We start from the raw sequence: 21,364 nt of genomic DNA on the forward strand, positions 1-21,364 counted from the left end.
GTAAAACAGGAAAATTGGGGAAAGAGAAATGGGTGGAATATAAATTTACCCTGCAGATTTCAACAGAGTCTGGACTTCAGAACTTATCTGGTGTAACATATTTCCTACTAGCTGTGACAGGCTGTGCTGTACTGTGCCCTTCCTGCTGCAGTACCCCAGTGACTGTTATGGAATAAGTGTATTTAGAGAGCTTGGCTGAGTGGGGAGACCAACTGAGCAAATGAAGGGTTGGGGTCTCTTCCTGTACTGAGCAGAGCAAAGAGACACAGCTGTGGGAGACCTGTGGTTATGTCCACACTGCCCCGTTAGGTCAATCTCAGCTCCCTCCTGCTTGTTTCCCCATGTCTGTCAGTCTGAGGAGCTGCCAAAGCAGCCCCCTGGGCCACCCACGCTGTACAGTGAACCAATTGCCTTGATACTTGGTGGCAAAGCTGATGCTCCCCGGTACCTTGCCGGCACCACATCCCACCTGCCACCCTTCAGCCATCCCAGCATGCTGAGGCAGCTCCAGGTGAAGGGAAGAAGCATGAGGCAGAAATGCAAACACACTGCAGCAAGAGGCAGCCTCTCAGCAGTTACTGCAGGGCCAGTCAGCCACCTTATCTCTGGGACTTGATTTGATAACCCCGGCGCCAATGCTGGTCTCTTGCAGATTACCGGCTAGCCGCTGCCTTAGATGTGCAGGACAGGATCACTGCCACACTTTGCCACAGTCCTTGAGGAAGTATTCCACATAGTGCTCCAGGGCACTTTGAGAAGGGCCTCGATTATTAATAACCATTATGATTTATTTTTTTTACTGTCAGACTCTAAAGTCTCACTGATTGTCATGTATTATGTATACACCCTTGTGCTGGTTGTACCAGGTTTGTATCATCAGACCTCCCACATCTACTTTTCTGTCTGTCATCCTTTTTCCCATGCAATACCCACTCTTACAAGGCAAGTGCAGTGATCTGTCTGATCTGTCTGATCAGCAGATGCATTCCCTGCTCCTCCCATTGTGGCTGCAGCCTTAGCCTAGTGACTTCAGAAAGTTCGACCATGTCCTTAGTTAATTCAAGGAATGCTAGGGGAAAAGGATAGGTAAAAAAGGTGAAGAATGTACCAGGCTCAGTTTGGATGGCTCAGGTTTGTAGTCCATGGTGGTAGAAGTCCTTTCAATAATAGTATTAATGGTGCTTTTCACCACGTCCTTTCTGGCATTGAATATGTCCTTCTCCTCATCCCAGGGGCAGTGAGGTTCCCTCCCCTGCTTTCTAATGATAGCATGGTGCACATCCATCAGTGTGATGGTTTTCTTCCCAAAGAGAGCATGAGATATGTTGTACTGAAGGCAGGGTCACCTCCAGCTTGGAGAATTGCCATTCCTGGTCTAGTGAACACTGTGTTGTTTTTTAATCCAGTATTGCAATTCAGTCTGTGTGCTTTCTTTTGACAGCTTTTCCCTCCCAAAGAGAACCTACTTCTGCCTGAAAAATACTGCCAAACTAGAAAAGGTGGGGAATTTTTCAGGCAGATACCTAGATGTGGCCATTGCAAGCGACCTGTCTGAAACCACAGTCCCATGCACACTGCATGGCTGTGTTAATACAGGCATTGCTCTATTTCCAGTATTCGCCACTCAAAGCTGACTCACAGCACTCTCTGTGGGAGGCAGTCTCAAGTGCGAGTTGTCTGGAATGCCAGTTATGTGGAGCCTTCGTGGAGGTCCCACGGGGGACAGGATGCTCCTGAGGTTTAATCTATTGATAGAGCAGTGGAGGCTCCTCTGTTGTCACTGTGGTGAATGGTATTTTGTCTCCTGCGTCTAGAGCATGAGGAAACCAGTCCTAGCAAGAAGAATGGTATGGGAGAAGTTTAGGCTAAAGAAAAGCAGCAGTCAACAGATTAAGAGATGGGAGCAAGGAGTCAATGTGCAAAGCCTCCAAACTGAGGTCTAGATACTGAGATGAGTGGATGAAGTAAATGAGCAAAGAAGGAAGGGTCACAGGTACTGCAAGTGGTAAACATCTGTCTAAATAAGCATAAACACCCCCCTGTGCTAGCACTGACCACCTCTAAGTATCTAACTTCCCATTGCAGGGCTGGATTGGGTTGAAAATCCTTTTGCCAGAGACCTAAAAGAAAAGGAATAAATCCACGAAGGGCCACAGATGCACTTTATGGATAACATTAAACCAGTGTAAAGGCTTGGTGCCTCCAAATGAGGCAATTACCTTGCTGCCACTTCCTTTGCTTCTGCAGTGAGGCAGTGCAGGGAGTTACACTAGCAGGAAAGCACTCACCCTTTGATGGTCTACAACTCTTTAGAGGTTTGCTCAGTGCCAGGAACAGGAGATTGGAGTATTAGGCCAGGGAAGTGGGACTCTTGCTTTATGTGTTGGTCCGTTATAGAAAGACCTAAACATGTCATGTAGAACTGAACCATCTCTTTGATATTGCTAAAACTCTCAAAACAGTGTCCCATAGGAACGCGTACACCAACGTAGATACCCATTACTCTGAGAGTTGGAGGGTTACTGCCAAAACGTTGGAGGCTTGGTTTCAAAGCCAAGCACTGAAGCAGGGCACATAACTTTGGAAAGAGAAGGGCTCCATGGGAAGGCTGAACACCAGAAGTGAAATGTGGCATTAGGAGCATTTTTAATGTCAAAATCCTTTTGTAGGTTTCACTGTGTTTACACATGACTGATTCATAGTGCTGTTTTTTTACTTGTGAGATATAGATAGCTCCAAAACAGTTGTAAAAGCATATGCATTAATTTATAGAGAATGTATATATATATATATATTACATTAAAAACAAATAAAATTAAACCCTTGTGGTATTTGAAAAGTTAATTGAATGCTTGTATGAAGCTGACATCTGGTGTCATCATCAAGACAAGATTACAGACAGTGATGAGACAGTGATGCTTACTAATGCTATTGACATGCAAGAAGAAGCAGCAGGAATTCTTCCCTTTTGTGTCATCAAAACTGAAGCACATGGTTAAAGCCAGAGGAGAGCATTTGTGACAAAAGAACACAAGAGAATGGTGATTTTCTGTAATATTTCCTATGTTATGTTTTCCCATTTTATTTTCCCACAAAGAGATTTGTTTGTTTGGTCTTGAGTCTGAAATTGCCTGTAATTTCCATGAGAAGCACATTTTTACATGTGCAGTATAATTAGTAATATTTTCCCCCAAATATGCTTGTGAACACAAAAAAGTCAGAGGTGCTAAATTCCAGGATGTGTGGTGATAGGTAAGTGGAACCAGTGTTCAAAATTCAGTCGGAGTAAATGTAGCATCGCCCTGCGGCCCTTATGAGAAACCCCCAGTATTTCGTATTACATGTACATGTGGGGATGACAAACTCCCAACCGACCCTGAACGTGTGCGGGATCTGCTACTCCACCTGGATCCCTACAAGTCCATGGGTCCGGATGGGATTCATCCCCGGGTGCTGAAGGAGCTGGCGGACGTCATCGCGGAACCTCTCTCAATTATTTTTCAACGATCCTGGGAGTCTGGAGAGGTCCCGGTAGACTGGAAGCTGGCAAATGTTGTGCCGATTTTCAAGAAGGGTCAGAAAGAAGACCCTAGCAATTACAGGCCTGTCAGTCTCACGTCAGTGCCTGGTAAAATCATGGAGAAGATGGTTCTCGAACGTATTGAGGCGCACCTGGGGGACAAAGCAGTCATTGGTCCCAGCCAGCATGGGTTTGTGAAGGGTAGGTCCTGCCTAACTAACCTGATTTCCTTTTATGATAAGATCACCCGTATGGTGGACCAAGGGAAACCAGCTGATGTGATTTTTTTGGACTTCAGCAAGGCTTTTGACACGGTTTCCCATAGGATCCTACTGGACAAAATGTCCAGCATACAGCTAAATAAAAACATCATACGATGGGTGAGCAATTGGCTAACGGGCAGGGCCCAAAGGGTTATGGTGAATGGGGCTGCGTCAAGCTGGCGGGCGGTCACCAGTGGGGTCCCTCAAGGCTCCATTTTAGGGCCGGTACTTTTCAATATTTTTATAAACGATCTGGATGTAGGAATAGAAGGCATTTTGAGCAAGTTTGCTGATGACACCAAACTTGGAGGAGTTGTGGACTCGAATGAGGGTGGAAAGGCCTTGCAGAGGGATCTGGATAGGTTGGAGAGCTGGGCGATCGCCAACCGCATGAAGTTCAATAAGAGCAAGTGCCGGGTCCTGCACCTGGGACGGGGAAACCCTGGCTGCACGTACAGACTGGGCGATGAGACGCTGGAGAGCAGCCTAGAAGAGAGGGATCTGGGGGTCGTGGTAGACAGCAAGTTGAATATGAGCCGGCAGTGTGCCCTGGCAGCCAGGAGGGCCAACCGTGTCCTGGGGTGCATCAAGCACGGCATCGCTAGCAGGTCGAGGGAGGTGATTGTCCCGCTCTACTCTGCGCTGGTGCGGCCTCACCTCGAGTACTGTGTGCAGTTCTGGGCACCACAGTATAAAAAGGACATGAAACTGTTGGAGAGTGTCCAGAGGAGGGCTACGAAGATGGTGAAAGGCCTGGAGGGGAAGACGTACGAGGAACGGCTGAGGGCACTGGGCCTGTTCAGCCTGGAGAAGAGGAGGCTGAGGGGAGACCTCATCGCAGTCTACAACTTCCTCGTAAGGGGGTGTCGAGAGGCAGGAGACCTTTTCTCCATTAACACCAGCGACAGGACCCGCGGGAATGGAGTTAAGCTGAGGCAGGGGAAGTTTAGGCTGGACATCAGGAAGGGGTTCTTCACAGAGAGAGTGGTTGCACACTGGAACAGGCTCCCCAGGGAAGTGGTCACTGCACCGAGCCTGACTGAATTTAAGAAGAGATTGGACTGTGCACTTAGTCACATGGTCTGAACTTGGGTAGACCTGTGCGGTGTCAAGAGTTGGACTTGATGATCCTTAAGGGTCCCTTCCAACTCAGGATATTCTATGATTCTATGATTCTATGTACAGACACTATCAGAAGAGACTCTTCAAGCACACACAGTAGGTGGGACTCACCCTGAGCTTAGGGTACTTTTAAATTAGCTGTTTTTTTCTGAGCTATAACATGTGCCCTCCCCCCCCCCCAAAGGATGTCTTCAGCTTTAAGTGCCTTGCTGCGTAATAGTAAAGGAGGAGGGAGTAGCATTGCTGAGGACAGGAGGTTAAGAAGAAACCTGACTGGGGAAGAAGCCAAACTAAACAAAGGTTTAGATCTATAGCTGAAAATAGTATAACTTACCATTTTCCTCTGCCAGTGGCTGACACACCACATTTTTTGTTCTTTAAAACCACAGTGAACCATTCCCAAAAATGGAAGTGTAACCTCTCTTTTCTACACTTCTGTCCTTCCCCTCAGCTGGGGAAAACCTGTTTTTTTCATGCTGCGTTTCTCATGACACATTTGACCGGAGGGTTTCTTCACAGCATTTCTGCTGGGGGCTATTTGTTTTATCTCACTTTTTTTTTTTTTTTTTTTTTTTTTTTTTTTGCGGTAGATAACAGACCGGTGTGCTGCATAGATTAGACTAGGCAAATTTTGCCACTGATTTCTTTAGGTACAGATAAAATGCCTTAGTCTCCCCCTCATGTCTGCACTTAAGGCAAAATTTTAAAATGTCACGATGTTAATGGGAGTGCTGAATGATTTCTGTGTTTCCTTTGCTTCTCAGCTGGCCACGTGTGCACGCTAATGAGACACGCTAATATTGAAGCTGGAATTTGAAGTGGAGCAGAGGCCAACCTAATAAATCTGCTGTTAGTTCAGGCACTGCAGTGATGTTGCTGTACCCTGGGGGAGGAAGGGGAGAAGCTGAGTGTTGGGCCTGAGGGAGAGAGAAGGAAATCAGCTGTGGGCAGGCAGAGAGACAGGATTTGGGTTGCTGAGGACTGGAGGCAAAAAGCAGCTTCTGAGGGCAGGAGCATGTGCAAAAAGCAGATTGTGGAACTTCTCATGCAGGAGGTGCCTGTGCTGTAGTGAAAGAATAAGTGGTTTTGGAGTGGTAGAATCTTTATACTTAAGAGTATATAACAGAGACTGTATTAATAAATAAACTAGAAGGAGAAAGGAAGGGGTTGCTACTTAAGGCTTTTCCCCAGAATTTCCTTTGAAATGTTGCTTTCATTTGGAAGCCTCTTCAGGAAGACAAAGCAATCCGCTCTTCGTCTTCTTATAGTATAGCAGAGATTTTATGCTGACCAAGCTCTGGCTGCAAAGCTGGCCCTTCTTCAAGCAGGGAGCTGAGCCAACTGACTTTGGGAGATCACCCCAAACCTGACTGCTTGGTAATTCTGTAATCTTGAGCACTGAGAGTGAAGTCTCTGCTCCATACACACCAATGAGAAAGTTCACCACTGCTGTCATTGAAGCTGGAATCTTACCCTGAAAGGTTACTGATTTCAGAAAGTCATGGCAAACAGATGAAGACAATAGATTTAAAGGTCTTTGTATGTTACAGGTTAGAATTTGATGGATGTCATCTACAAGAGCTTGTTTTCTGTGTTGGAGCTGCTTGACCTCTGTGAAAGAGGCAGGTGTTGCATATACCTGCTTCCCACCAAAGAGAAGCCCTTAACAAAACAACACTCACAACATCATCCAAATCATCACTCAAAACATCACTCTAGAAATAGGTTGATAACTCACCAGCAGAGCCAAGGATTTGAGTTGTCATTGCAACATGCTGGCTTCACCACTTGTTCATGTTTCTTCCTACTATATGAAAATGTAAAGAATGCTTTAAGGAGCTAGATTATTGCTGTTATGTACTTCGCTCACTTTTAGGGCAGGAAGATGAGGAGGCTGGATCCAGCTAGTGAGAGAGAAAAAGGCTGCTGGAAGAGATCGGTCATTCTCCAGAAGGGCCACTGGCTTGGATTGAAAAGCCTTACCAAAAGCAGAACATATAAATCTGTAGATGGGAAAAGCTATAGAGCAGCTCTGAAACTATGATGAATTAGAGACTTGGTAGATGCCAGAGTCTCTGCAAAGTTACTTGTGAGCACTAAATTTCAGTATCCCTCTCTCTCACTCAGTAATTGTTATTATTTTTATTATTATTATGCCTTCTGTAAGAAGATCATGAGCTGTAGCCATGCAGAATAGTTTGTTTCCCTGAAGTTATTTAATACCAATTATCCCTCCTCAATCACATTCAGAAGAGACTTTGTAGAGGGAGGACTAGCAAATCTCTGGAAAGCAGATCTGAACAGCTGCACCTCATCACTTTGTGAAAGATTAGGAAGGGATGAAGCCTCAGGCTTTTGGCTGAAACTGGCCAAAGTAAATACAGAGTGGAATCTTTAGGGGTTATGATGAAACTAGAAGTAACAAAGAATTAAAGCCACCAAATATATTCAAATCACAGGTTGCATGGGATATCTGCATTTCCTAAACCTGATTGGGTTAAGCCCATCATCTTTTTTGGGGGCCAATAAAGTCCTTTATTTCATCAGTAGCCCTAATGTCAGTGGGATTATTTATATAAAAAATTATTCTTTAATGTGAATGGAGGTATTACAGTCTAGTCCTATGTTTGGATGTTATATCCCTGTTTATTTTCTTGTCCATTTAGACTTCGAGCTCCCTAGAAAAGAATGTCCTCTTTATATGCATGAAGTACAATAGGTTGTGATTCCCCCACAATCGTGTCACTTATACTAAAGAATTTAAATGTCAAAATGAAACATTTTGACCTTTATAAGAGTATTCCTTTTTTATATAATTTTCACTGAATTTAGACAAAGTGCATACATTCTCATGAAATACTTTAATTAAGCCCAATTAGTATTTCACATTTGGCCAGCTCCACTGTAAAGAGACGTGGTGAACACAAGTCACTGGAATAAGCAGAACCATAGATCTTATGTTTCCTACTGACTTTTTAAACTTAAATTAAAGGTTACTGCACATTACATCAGCTGGAGTTTGTACGTGTTATTCCCTTCAAGGAAAAATGAATTTGAGTAATACAGGAAAAGGTGGTACGTGTGTGGATCTTTGTCTGAAGACAAGAAAGTAAACAGCACAGGACTGTAACAAGTTCATTTTAAAAGGAGAGGGAGAGATTACAGGGGAAAGTTTGTACTATAGGAAATATCTCTTCAGCTGAGATTGCGGTGAAGTTGCCCAGGGTTTCAAGGTAATTGCTACATTCCAAGTTGCTTTCAGTGCCAAAGCTTAAGTAGTGGGGTTAGCTAAAGGAACAGCATCTTGCCTGGATAGATGTACCTGGAACTGCAGGGTGCCACAGCCCCCAGCCAGCCTGGGTACGGCTGTGCCCAGCTGCAGCTCATGAGACCAGCTAGAGGAAGTTCAGGCCACCTCAGGTAGGTCCCTTCTGTGTTTCTGCAATTAGCCTTTAAGAAGGTGGCAAGGACAGCCCTGCTGTAACTGCACTGCAAGGGGTGGAGTGCCATTAGCTTTCCCCAGTGAGTCTGGACTAGAACAGCCTGAGGACCTTTCCTTTCTGCAGCAGCAACATGCTGTGAGAATTAGCACTGCTTTGGCAAAAGCATACATCTGTAAAGGGGCTAGCAAAAAAACTTGGGTGTTGCTCGTTTTGGGAAATGTATGCAAATTTTTTAATTGTCGCTGTTCTCAGACTGCTGGAAGCATGAAAAGTCAGACCAGTTATTTAATCAAAAGCTTGGATGTTGACAGTGAGCAAGACATTATTATTATTTTCATTTATTTATTTTCCAGTAAGGCTGTAGTCTGTAATAAATATCTGGGTTTTGAATATACTTTTGCATTGTTATATGCATGTCGTTATATACACTTTATAATGCAGTTCTTTGTTGCTCAACAAAGTTTCCTGAAGTATTTATTTACCACCCCTTTTACATTGCTGCTACATTTCTCCTAGAGGAGTGATGAATCTGTTTGGTGAGGACTATGAATTTCTCATCTCATTGAGTTGTAGTACCTGTAGTTATTCCTGTCCTCCTCATCCTTATGTGCTTCTTTTGTAAGGCACGTGTGCTTGAGTTATGATCACCTTGCTGCATTCCAGCTATTATGAAGCTGCTTTTGACTGATTCTCCATGAATTGCCATTAAATGTATCTCTCCTGATCTTACGTTTCATTTTTAAAGCTATGTGGGGAGAAGGAAAACAAAGTATGTCCTTTTTACTATTCAAACTTCATCACACTGCTTGGGAACAATGCATGTCAGCTCCAGGCTTAAAGTGCTAAATAACATTGTTTCATAAACACACAGCTATTTTGTCCAAACAAGCTGCTTCATCAAAATGTTGAAAAATGTATTGTACTACTGGGACAGTTCTGCCATAGACAGTTTTATTCCTCTCTCTTCTCTTATTTGTGCTTTAGGAAAGAAAAACAATATAATCATTTTTATTTTTATTACTCAAATATTTGTTCTGGAGCCTGGAGAAGAGAAATAACTATTATACATTACGTAAATGACATCTTTTTAAAAGCAGCCTTACAAACAGTGCTACATTAACCCTTCAGCAACACCTAGCACCTCATTCTTCTTTGGCTGTTGACAAACAATGCCATTTAATGTCAGTCAGATAGTTAACTACAGCTCAGGGTAGTATTTTCATCCAGTCTAGTGCCAGTTGGAGGCTCTCTCTTCTTCTTACCTCCTTATAGTTTGAAGGTGCTAAGTTTAACACCTACAAAGTGTGGAGTTTTAATTTCATTGAGAAGAGAGAGGACTGTTTTGTTTTGTGTTTTTGTTGTTGTTTTTTCCTTATTATTAAAACGTTGGATGAATAATTATAACAGTGAAGTGGCTTCAGCCTTCTGCTAGATTTTTTTTTCCCAATTCACTTGCATATATCAGGATGCTTTTTAAAATTTCTTATCTTCCATATGGCAAATTATTCTTTTTGAATATCTTGCACTTAGAGTGAGAACACTTTGGGGATGGACTTAACTGGTGGTCCAAAACCAGGGTAATTATGTTTGTTGCCAGGGAAAGAAGAATATTATTCCTGGAGACACAGCAGGCATTTTATTAAATGATTGTACCAGCTGGAAACAAATTATTGCCTTTATTTTAAACTACCATTTAGAAGTCTAATGCTTTTATTTCAATGAGAGGCAAATATTTAGGAAGATTACAGCTCCTGTGTTCTTGTGATTTTTACTGGGGTATCCTAGGTTCATATAATTACCCATGCTGGTGTTATATGCCTTGTTTTTTTGATGAGGCTGCCATTACCTGCAAGTCACAAGTTGATCCTTCTGTTATTTCCCTTCTGTCTGATACCACAACTAATTTTGGAGTGAGGAAGAGCATATGCACCAGGTGGGCTGTGTTTCTAATAACTGATTTTCTTGAACATGTTATACGAAACCTTGCCAAGAAAATATCACTGTTGCATTTTGAGACCAGCTGGCATTGTATTGGAGTCTGAAGAGGGAAGGATAGAAAAGCAAAGACCGAACCATGTTTGTCTGTGGTGTCACTCACACAGATTTTTCTGTAGGTGAATTTGGATCTCTGTGTGCTCTAGAAATTGTTTTAGTCTGGGATTTTGTGGAGGGAAACAGAGGTAGTTTGTGTGCACAACTTGAATTGTGATTGTGCACGTTTGTTTTTCCCTCTGTTTTTCCCTTTAATAGTCCCTAAGGCACTATTAAACGTATTTTCAGTTGAACTCTGAAGTTGAGGTTGTGAGGAACTGCATGGCCCAGTTCTCTGGCTCAATTGCTTGCGTGTATGGCCACCCATAATATGAATGTGTTGATGGACAATAAAGTCTGGAGCAATCTCTAAGCCTTTCTTTCCCCGCTCTCCAAGACCGAAATTGATAGGAGATGGTTAAAAGCAATAGTAGCAGGGGTGCAGTATGAGTTACTTTGTTTGGCAGTAAGTCTGATTTCATGGTCTCCCATCAAAAATGCCTTAGCCACATACTGCAGAGTGCTGACACAGTATGAGCTCACACTAGCACTTCAAATCTGTTCCAAAATGTTGAGCAGTTGCTATTTCAACTGTTTGCCTTACTGTCAGATCAAGTTGTTATTTGTCCTGCTGAAAGCATAAACTCCATGTACTCTGGCCAATCAAGTGAAAATGTAAATTTGGGCCCATTGCTGAACTGAATTACATTTGTATTGCTGAATCAAATTTGTCAGGCAGTGCAATGGCCGTGTAGTACCAGCACGAGTGTTCCTCCCGCTTCTTGAAGACAAACAGGAAAGTAGTAAGGCTGGGGGTATTTTTCCTTTGCACTTTTCCAAAGATTTCTGAGCTGTTTTGGCTGGACCATGCAAATATATTCAGCTATATGAAACATGAAAATGTTCAGTAAGGTTACACGTACACTTTGAAAAGTGCCTGGTAGTCCTATCAGCCCCATGTCTCATATAATAAGTCAGACCCTGTGATTAGCAGATGGGTGGTATGGCACTTGACTTACTTAAAAAAAATTGTGCTGAGTAAACTTTGTCATATAGGTAACCCTAATTTCTCCAAATTAGATATGAATATTTGGTGGAAGAAGCTAATCTGTCTTTCAAGGCTTTTAGAAATATCTATTTTTTCTCTTTGTCTTTATTAAAGAAATGAAATTAAAAACCTCTTCTACCTCTGTTTCACATTGCATCAATGAGAACTTGATATGAAAGATACTAATGTCCCCCGTAAAAACATCTCTTTTACATCTGATGTGAATATATCCAATGTACATACAGTATCTGTAGCATAGTGCTATAGTCTCCTGGTAGCCTCTGTGAAACTATAGCTGTTCTCCTTCCTACCTAGTAGGGCAATGCTGAAAACGTTGCCAGGATGCAGCCACCTACCTCAAACTATAGCTAGAGGCACTTTAGGAGCAAGGCCTATTTGTGCAGTACAAACTCTGTGAGGAAAATGTTGATGAATTTAACAGACATGAAGCACAGACTCCCCTAGCTAAAGTCGAAATATGATCAGAGAATATAATCACAGAGTTTGAAGGCTTCAGGAGGACAAACAGGTGTTGTCACTGCTGTGTTGCCTCCCACTATGCATCTTATAGTGGAGGATATACTATTTTCTACTTTGACATTCAGAACTTTTCCTTCAGGAAGATTTTTATTTTTATTTATTTATTTTAGTGAATGTGTGAAGGCTGGGCCCTAATGCATGAGCTTAAAGCCATCTGTGTGCTATTTTTTTTTCTTTTTGGGTGTTACTGTTCCAGCTGACTCTCTGCAGTCCATGGTTATGAAAAGGCTGAACAAGAAAGTAAAAAGCTGGTAATACCCTTTGGGGAAAGGAACAGGCAATCAGTCACCTGAAGGTCATATAAAGTACAATGGGCCTATGCAGTGGTGCAGGTTGGACTGATTTGTTTCATTAATCAAAACTCATACAGTGTTTGCAAAGAATAATTGACATTAGCAGAGCTGTGTTACTTGGGAATGCAATATTAACCTCTCTGTTTAATTACATCGAGGTTTAAACTCAGAAAATAAGACTTTGCTTATTCAGTAGCAACAGTGCCTCTTTTGTTAACAGAGTAAACTTTTTGTTACATTATATAGGACAAATTTTGTATTTTTAGCGGTGAAATAAATACCAACTTATTGTGACTGTGATCTGAAAGGAGATAATGTCAGATACTGAAATGGAGCTACAGTCTGAGGAGCTCCCTGTGCATAGTAGTGGGAGGGAACAAGAAATAAAATTTCAAACATTATCGCAATATTTTCCTGATAAAAGGTATATACGGGATGAAGAGGAGTGGGAAAAGAGTGTTCAGAACAGGCAATGTGTGGCAGGGGAGAGGGATGTATTAAACACTGGTTGAAATTGGAAAATAATCAAAAGCAACAAAAACAGCTGTATAGATATGCATTTAAAGGAAATTAGGCGTGATTATTTTTTTCTCTATAAAGATAAATGCAAAAATCTTTGGTCATGGTCTGTCACTTGCATGTTATGACTGCTGCTTATCCTGCAGATTTGTTGCTACCAGTGCACTGTAGCAACAGGCCAGGCCATCTGTATTCACCACTGTTTCTACAAATGTGCAAGTAGCAGCTCATCGGGTGAGCTTCGTGGTTTGTTTGCTCAATACTTAGTATAATGAAGCTTTGATCTGTGAAGCATCCATAAATACTACTGCAGCCCACGTGGCTATGATGTCCTAGTCCACTCTTTCCATCTTCCTGATGCTAAGTATTACCTGTCCTCTGGGGGAATCCTAGTGAAATCAATAAAACCACAAAAGTGTTGCTCAGTTCGAGTAAGACGGCAAAAGCATTGTCTCCTAAATTTCATTCTTAACTGAAGATGTCTTCTGCAGCAGTGGCATCCAGTTTATGTCCTATGTGATTACTCTGGCCTAGTAGGGTATTTAATGCATCCCCTTCTGATGGCCTACTTTCCATAATCTGATTAATTGGATTGTTTCAGTGAACATGAACTCCTCGCTAACCATTCTAGGGATGCCTTTCCTCCCTTGAGGGACTCAGATGGGGTGAAATGAGCTTGGGAGAGGTTCTGGCTGACAGGAGCCAATTCACGTTCCCAATGTAGGTCTCAAGACCAACTACAAAGATGGTAACTAAAAGAAAGAGCATGAATTGTTTATTGCTTATAGCAGCTGAGTCCTTCCCCTTCTTCTTGGGCAACTTCTGGGTAAGAAGCTGGCTGCCCCACAGTTTCTGCATACGTGCTTGGCTGTGACCAAGGCTGATGACCTGGTGGACACAGTGGACGCTCTGAAAAGCCACAGCATGCAGGTGCAAGGGTTTCATTATGGCATAGGGGAGAGGGCTGTGCCACTGCCCTCTCTGTGTTCTCAATGGAAGTAAGAAACATGCCTAGTATTAAGGAGCTTGGTGTTACTGTCCTGCAGAAATAGTTCTTTTGGCATGATAATTGACCTCAAGAATTAGGTTGCTGAGAGAATCTTCCAGCAGGAGCGTTGGTCCCAAATAAGTTGGATAGTGGTGTCCATTCTGCTAAGCACTGTAAAAACAGAACAGAACACAATTTGGCACACCTTTCTGTCTACTTAGTCAAGGAGTAGGAGTAGTTCCACAACAAAGGAACAACACCACCACCCCTCCTTTTTCCTGTTAATTTCTTTTGTCTCCATGACCTCTTTTCAGCTCCCCATCTCACTGTGGTCCTCCAGTTTTTAATTTTCATGAATAAATGCACTCTTTCCAATGGGGTTTGCTTGACAGCTCTCTGACCCAGATGTTTTTCGGTATGCTTTGTAGCTACAAATTTTTAACTACTACCCAGTATTTGCCTTTTCTGCTCTTCAGAGATTGTATCAGCCAGGGAAAGCAGTACTCTTTCTTTCTATCTGTAGCAGTTGTGTTGTCCTGACAGAGCCCATTTTGACAGAAAGTGCTAATAATACCTTGGTTTTTCAGCTACTGCTATGCATTTTTTCCAGTACTGCAGATGTTTTTACTGAAAGCTTAACCAGCATCTCCTCCTCTGTTTGCTGTGTCAGGTCAGGGTGCCACCAATAATGTCAATGTAGCTTTGGCATTTTTCCAGTATTAGCTGCCTGTTCACTCCAAGATTCAGTCTCAGCACCCCTGTATTGTTGACCTGCTGAAGCTATTGATTTCTGTAGCTGGAATACATTCAAGTCACTGAAGGAAAAATCTGATTTCCCTTCACAACAAAAAATGTTTGGGCCTTCAACTTCAGCTGCTTTTTTTTTTATTATTTTTTCACTGCAGGAAAATGTCATAAACAGTGTTATGTTCATTCATAGCATCTTGTTCATTATTTGATATTCAGATACTTAGTAAAAAGTAAGCATCAAATCTTTTATTAAGGATGGTAAACTTGGGCACAAACCACCTATGGCAGAACTCAGTTAGGTTTTACAAAACCTACTGATTTTTATCCTTCTTCACATCAGATAGTTGCATTCCTCACGTCTTGGGGGATAATCAGGGGCATCTGGAAAAGCTTGTGCAAAAGAGCCGTGCATTCACCCTCCCTCTCACCTCACCCTAAATGGAAGAGGACATATTTATAGTCAGTATTGACTAAGTGTGCCTTTTTCTTTTGAAACACAGAAGTTCTTTGTTGCCAGACTTCAGTTGTTCTTGTGTTCTAGCCTTTTATTTTCTTACTTATTTTTAATGGTACCTAGCCAGTGACTGCTGTTTCTCATGCTTGGAAAAAATAATTAAAGACACCTGTACATCATACACAGTATAGAATCACTTCCATCATTCTTTGCATATTATGGATTGTTGATGAATTCTCAGCAGTGATTTGGCTCAGGAGTAGCAAAGTGTCTGATTTCACTGGCCTCCTCATTTGCACAGTGTCTGCTTCACACTGTTCTGCTAAAAGGGGCCTTAAATTATGCAAATATTGTTTACTGACATTATTGCCTCCTGTCACAGCCTAAGGAGATTTAGTGTTGATATATTATTTAACTGTGTTTAGACAGTGGGTTTGTGAGATTCTGTACACTTGAGCCACGATATAAAGCGGGAAAGGTTGTACTCTGGGCCTGTGTATTTCTTTGGGGTTATTTGTGTTTTTCTGGTGTACTTTTTAAAATGTTTCTTAATTGTGTGGTTTTGTGGGGCAGCTTCAATGGCTGTGGTTTCAAAAGTCTGAGAAAATTGGAAAGCTGCTGATTCTGCAATTGTGTGTTTGTCTGTGTACCTGTAGGACTAAGGACAATATTATTTCTTGAAGTATTCCCATCAGCTGAAACACAAAGTTTGCTTTCATGAAAGCTGCAAATATTAAACCTAAATGTGTATCTTAGTCTTTAAAAAAATACTTATTGCTGCCAAACAAAACTGTAAATTTTATTTTGTCTAAAATGAATGATTCAGTCTTCCCAACATGAGACGTTATGCTTTTTAATTCTCTTCTGAGGCTCAAAGGCTCTTGCAACTAGTTTAATTCCTCCCTCTGGAGCTTGTTATCCATCAGTTAAATAGATTGATACAAACTGCTATTTCCTGACTCTGGTCTTTACTAGTTTTCTTTTTTTAATTAACTATATGTTTGTCATTTTTTCCTTATTTTTTTTCATAATCTACCCATCTTCCCAATACAAATCATCCTTGTTTGTTGAAGAAATAGTCTTCATTTTTTGTGAAGGATTAACTGATATTTTCTCAATTATTAGCAAGAGTTGGCATGGAGGGGGGGGAGGGAAGGGAGGAGAGTCTTTATTTGCCACATGTGTCTTATTTGTGGACTTACACACTGCTTTTTTTTCATATACTCTGTCATCAGGTGCTTCTTGCAGGTTCAGATGGAGAGACTGTTCCTATTGTAGTTGTGCCAGCTTCCCTGCTAAATATTTGGCAGAGAAAGGTGTAAAACCCTATTCATGAACAGTGAAAATCAAGACCTGAAAGCAAACTCCCTAATGACTATATTTTACATTTCCTCCCCATCCCATTGCTTTTCTCTCATCTATGAAGTCTTAATTCCTAAAGGGAATTCATTTTACTGAAGAAGAGTTTCATTGCAGTTAAAATGATCATTTTTAATGATCTCCTGCCTTATAAGGGACTTGGTTTATAAGGATTTTTATTCTTATTCAATATTGTCAAGCACAGAATGGGTAACTTTGAAATCAGAAAAACAATTCAGGTGTTACTGTCTACACAGCCACCTCAGGTTTATGTATCTTCCCTGGTTGGTTCTGTCCTTCCAGGTTCATTGCTGTTTAGACACAGCAGAAGTCCCATCTACTAAAAGTTGATTCTTTTTTCATCTGAGATCACAGTATGTTTACACACTCCATACAGACACATATAATTTACGTTTTGCTTCCCATGAATCTCTTCTCAGTGTCTCTTGCAAATATATAAGTTCTTTGCTACTCTTTTCCTCACTCTTAATTCACATCCAAATGTCTGACTTCCAGGTGTCGTCCCACACCTGGTGGGTCGATAATGGTGGTGGTAATACAGGCTTCCATATGAAAGTTAAAACATGAAGTTTTGTTTTGGTTTGGTTTGGTTTTCCTGCAGCATAAAACTTCCTTCCACCCACATTGAAAATTTCATTGCTTTTTCATGAGCTCTGCATGGATCTGAGTAAAAAGGGTGAGGACTGAATACAAGGTGTACCTTTCAGCATTCAACTAAATGGGGCTTTAAAACTAGTCCCCACAGCCTGAGTTTTAAAAAGTGATTTGCTGTTGAACGGATTGGGGGTTTGCAGAGAATAACATTGCTCTTATGTTCTAAACAGATTTTCAGACAGACTAAAGAAGATTCCCTCGAGCAACATCCCACATATCACAGCTCATTCAACAGAGCAGTGGATGCCCTTGATATCACAGACAGAAACATTCCCTGTGCTGTACACTCTCAGGTAACTGCAGAATGGGATTCAGCCTAATATATCTTTTAGTTTATTTGTTTCCACCACAAACTGCACTTCTCTCTGTATTGTCCACAAAGTGGGCCATGGCTCAGCTGCGAGACTAGCAAGGATGAGCCATTGGCCTCAGTGCCAAGTTTGGCACTGGTGGAGGCTGAGACTGACATTTGTGATTTAAAGTGATTTTTAAAACTAATTTGTAGCCAGATGCCAAACCCAATCACTAACACTGTTTCAAACTTCAGATTCTGGTTCTTTGGTACATATTTTTGTAGTGGGGTTGCTGATTTCTTTTGCTTAGTATAGTTTTAAAATAAGCTATTTTAAAGCTAGGTGTCCAGATGGGCCTTGAATATCTCCAGAGGAGAGTCCACAACCTCCCTGGGCAGCCTGTTTCAGTGCTCTGTCACCCCCACCATGAAGAAGTTCTTTCTCATGTTGGTGTGAAACTTCGTGTGATCCATTTTGTGGCTGTAGCCCCTTGTCTTGTCCCCACAAACCACCGAAAAGAGGTTGGCCAAATCCCTCTGTCTCCCACACTTAAGATATTTGTAAACATTAGTAAGATTCCCTCTAAGTCTTCTCTTCTCAAGGCTGAACAGACCCAGGTCTCAGCCTTTTCTTTAAGGTCCTTTCCAACGCCAACCATTTGGTGATTCCCTGATTGAAACACCAAGCCTTGTGCACTCAAGGTCAGCTACCTCCCAGGACAGACACTCCACAGCCTTTCTGAGCACCGGTCCTGCCTGAGCACCCTTGTGGGGACAATCTTTCCCTTTTTCCTAGCTGGGCTGTCTTCACCTGCAAGCATAGACCTGGTGCCACTCAACTTTCTGCCACAGAGCCCCTCGGAGAAGGCATGGGCATCATCTTCTCTACTCCCCCCTCCCAGCAGACAGCTGGAAGCAGTCTGAGCCTTTTCTCCTTTGTGCTGACCACAGGAGTTCCCTCAGCCTGTGCTTGTATGCTGTGTGCCCCAGCCCCTCAATCCCTCCAGTGCCGTCAGCTGGGCCCACTCCACACCCATCAGGATCTTTCCTGTACCGGGGAGACCAGAACAGGATGTCGGAGCCCAGGGGCAGTGGCAAAAATGACACCAAAGAAGAGAGGACAGTGCTTTCACGGTTGTTTATTCTTATTGCGGTTGTTGTTATTTTTATTAGGATTATTCTACCAGTTTGTTGCCCAGCCTTGGGAAGAACCGGTAACCAAACATCTTGAGTGGACTTTTTGCTGCACTCCTGTGCTTCTTTCTGGCAGAGCTGAAGACTTGTATTTCTTCAGAGGAACAGCTGTCTGCGTCACCGTTTTGAGGGATCTGCTGCTCCTCTCTGTGCACTGCCATGCAGGGCGCGGCTTCGTCTTCAAGCACCTCTTGGGCAGCCTTCTCGTCCTCAGACCGAGATGCCCCACGCCGAGCGTGGCCTTCGGAGGGCTCCTCCTGTCGCCCTGGTGCAGCAGCCCACAGGAAGCCGAGTGCGCTCTTGTCCACAGCTTGGGACAAGAGGCGGGGATGGGGGGCAGGGGATGGGGGAAGAAGCCATCGTGCAGGCAAGCCTGCAAGGTGGTAAAAGGATGGCCTCTCCCCCCTAGCTGTGGAGGCGGAGGCAGGGCCGGGAGTATGGAGCAGTCCGGGCGGCTCTGCGATGACGGTGGTGTTGTCTCGCGGGTGGGAGCCCTGGCACGATGACATTGTGCCACATCAGATGGTTTGGAGGTGGATCCACCTCCATCAGCTCTTCCTCCTCAGGTGGATCCACCTCCATGGGCTCCACACCGTCCGCCGCGGCTGCTCCGTCTTCCCTCTCACTCCGCCTCCACTTTCTCTTGGGTTCAACAACCCAGCTCGCATTGCTCCCACGAATGCGTGGGCAGCCATCATCCCAGGGCCTCTTAAGGACAGCCATGCTTGTCATTCGTCAGAGGGCCTGGGAGATCAGCGAGGGGTGGGCCAGGCGCAGGGGCTTTTATAGGCTCCGGAACACAGCGAGGGGCGGATGCCACAGTGACATCAGGGAGCCTCAGTGATGCCCCTGTGATGGCGCCATGCACCACCCACAATGTGGCCATGTTGGGAGGGGGCTTGTGCAGCCTGAAAGAGGCCCTGGTGTGGAAGGAGGAGGAGGGTCAGGGCGGCTGAGGGTCCCTTTCCTGGGGGTGGCTCTCCTGGGATGCCCTTGGCTTAGTATAAGCACTGCTCTGCAACAATTAAAGCATTGGGGTGTTATCAGCACTCTTCTCATCCTAAGCCAAAACACAGCATTCCACCAGCTACTAGGAAGAAAATTAATTCTGTTCTAACTGAAACCAGGACATCTATCCACCCCTTATTCCATACCATTTACGTCATGCTCAGGTTACACTCTTTTCCATACATTCTAATTAGTCACCTATAGTAATCATGGTAGTGGTAACATACAGTATAATATACTAATTAACATGGTACAATTCAGTTCATGGGCTATTCTCACCCAGTATTAAATCTCCTTGAGGTACACACCGGACCTCTCCGTTCTTTTGCATCACCCACCAAGTGTATCCAGGTCCCTGAGCGAAAACAATTCCACGAATAGGTTTGCCTTTTCCTGAGGCAGGAGTAGCCCAGACTGTTTTACCCAGCATATTCTTTACATGCACTACAGGAACTTTATCCCCATCTACAGTACGTAACAGGTTTGATTGGGCAGGTCCAGCTCGGTTGGTAGATCCCCTAGTATTGACTAACCAGGTGGCCTTTGCCAAATGCGTATCCCAGTTTTTGAACGTCCCAGCGCCCATTGCTTTCAAGGTAGTCTTTAACAGGCCATTGTATCGTTCAACTTTCCCAGAGGCTGGTGCATGATAGGGGATGTGATACACCCATTCAATACCATGTTCTTTGGCCCAAGTGTCTATAAGGTTGTTTCGGAAGTGAGTCCCATTGTCTGACTCTATTCTTTCTGGGGTGCCATGTCGCCATAGGACTTGCTTTTCAAGGCCCAGGATGGTGTTCCGGGCAGTGACATGAGGCACAGGATATGTTTCCAGCCATCCGGTGGTTGCTTCCACCATTGTAAGTACGTGGCGCTTGCCATTGCGAGTTTGAGGGAGTGTGATGTAATCAATCTGCCAGGCCTCTCCATATTTGTATTTCAGCCATCGTCCTCCATACCAAAGAGGCTTTGACCGTTTGGCTTGCTTGATTGCAGCACATGTTTCACAGTCACAAATAACCTGTGCTATAGCGTCCATGGTCAGGTCCACCCCTCGATCACGAGCCCGTCTGTATGTTGCATCTCTACCTTGATGGCCTGAGGTGTCATGGGCCCATCGGGCTATAAATAATTCACTTTTATGCTGCCAATCCAGGTCCACCTGAGCTACTTCAATCTTAGCAGCCTGATCTACCTGCTGGTTGTTTTGATGTTCTTCAGTAGCCCGATTCTTGGGCACATGAGCATCTACGTGGCGTACTTTCACAGCCAGGTTCTCTACCCGAGCAGCAATATCTTGCCACAATGCAGCAGCGCAGATGGGTTTTTCCTAGCTGGGCTGTCTTCACCTGCAAGCATAGACCTGGTGCCACTCAACTTTCTGCCACAGAGCCCCTCGGAGAAGGCATGGGCATCATCTTCTCTACTCCCCCCTCCCAGCAGACAGCTGGAAGCAGTCTGAGCCTTTTCTCCTTTGTGCTGACCACAGGAGTTCCCTCAGCCTGTGCTTGTATGCTGTGTGCCCCAGCCCCTCAATCCCTCCAGTGCCGTCAGCTGGGCCCACTCCACACCCATCAGGATCTTTCCTGTACCGGGGAGACCAGAACAGGATGTCGGAGCCCAGGGGCAGTGGCAAAAATGACACCAAAGAAGAGAGGACAGTGCTTTCACGGTTGTTTATTCTTATTGCGGTTGTTGTTATTTTTATTAGGATTATTCTACCAGTTTGTTGCCCAGCCTTGGGAAGAACCGGTAACCAAACATCTTGAGTGGACTTTTTGCTGCACTCCTGTGCTTCTTTCTGGCAGAGCTGAAGACTTGTATTTCTTCAGAGGAGCACCTGTCTGCGTCACCGTTTTGAGGGA

The 21,364-nt window shown here is 43.6% G+C and overlaps 1 protein-coding gene across 5 annotated transcripts in view; it reads left to right on the forward strand.

Annotated features, from left to right (window-relative positions):
- Positions 1-21,364, forward strand: part of CDKAL1 (CDKAL1 threonylcarbamoyladenosine tRNA methylthiotransferase) — a 494,283-nt gene that overhangs the window by 469,813 nt on the left and 3,106 nt on the right. For 4 of the 5 annotated variants that reach the window (XM_072033334.1, XM_027451212.3, XM_027451213.3 and 1 more), the window contains one exon: positions 17,176-17,298. In XM_072033334.1, the coding sequence (XP_071889435.1) occupies positions 17,176-17,298 (123 nt within the window). Of the gene's footprint in view, positions 1-17,175; positions 17,299-18,470; positions 19,205-21,364 lie in introns of those variants that run through there. The other variant, XM_072033336.1, reaches the window with a different exon arrangement.

This window comes from Anas platyrhynchos, chromosome 2 (genome assembly GCF_047663525.1).
Source record: "Anas platyrhynchos isolate ZD024472 breed Pekin duck chromosome 2, IASCAAS_PekinDuck_T2T, whole genome shotgun sequence".
NCBI classification, from domain to species: domain Eukaryota; kingdom Metazoa; phylum Chordata; class Aves; order Anseriformes; family Anatidae; genus Anas; species Anas platyrhynchos.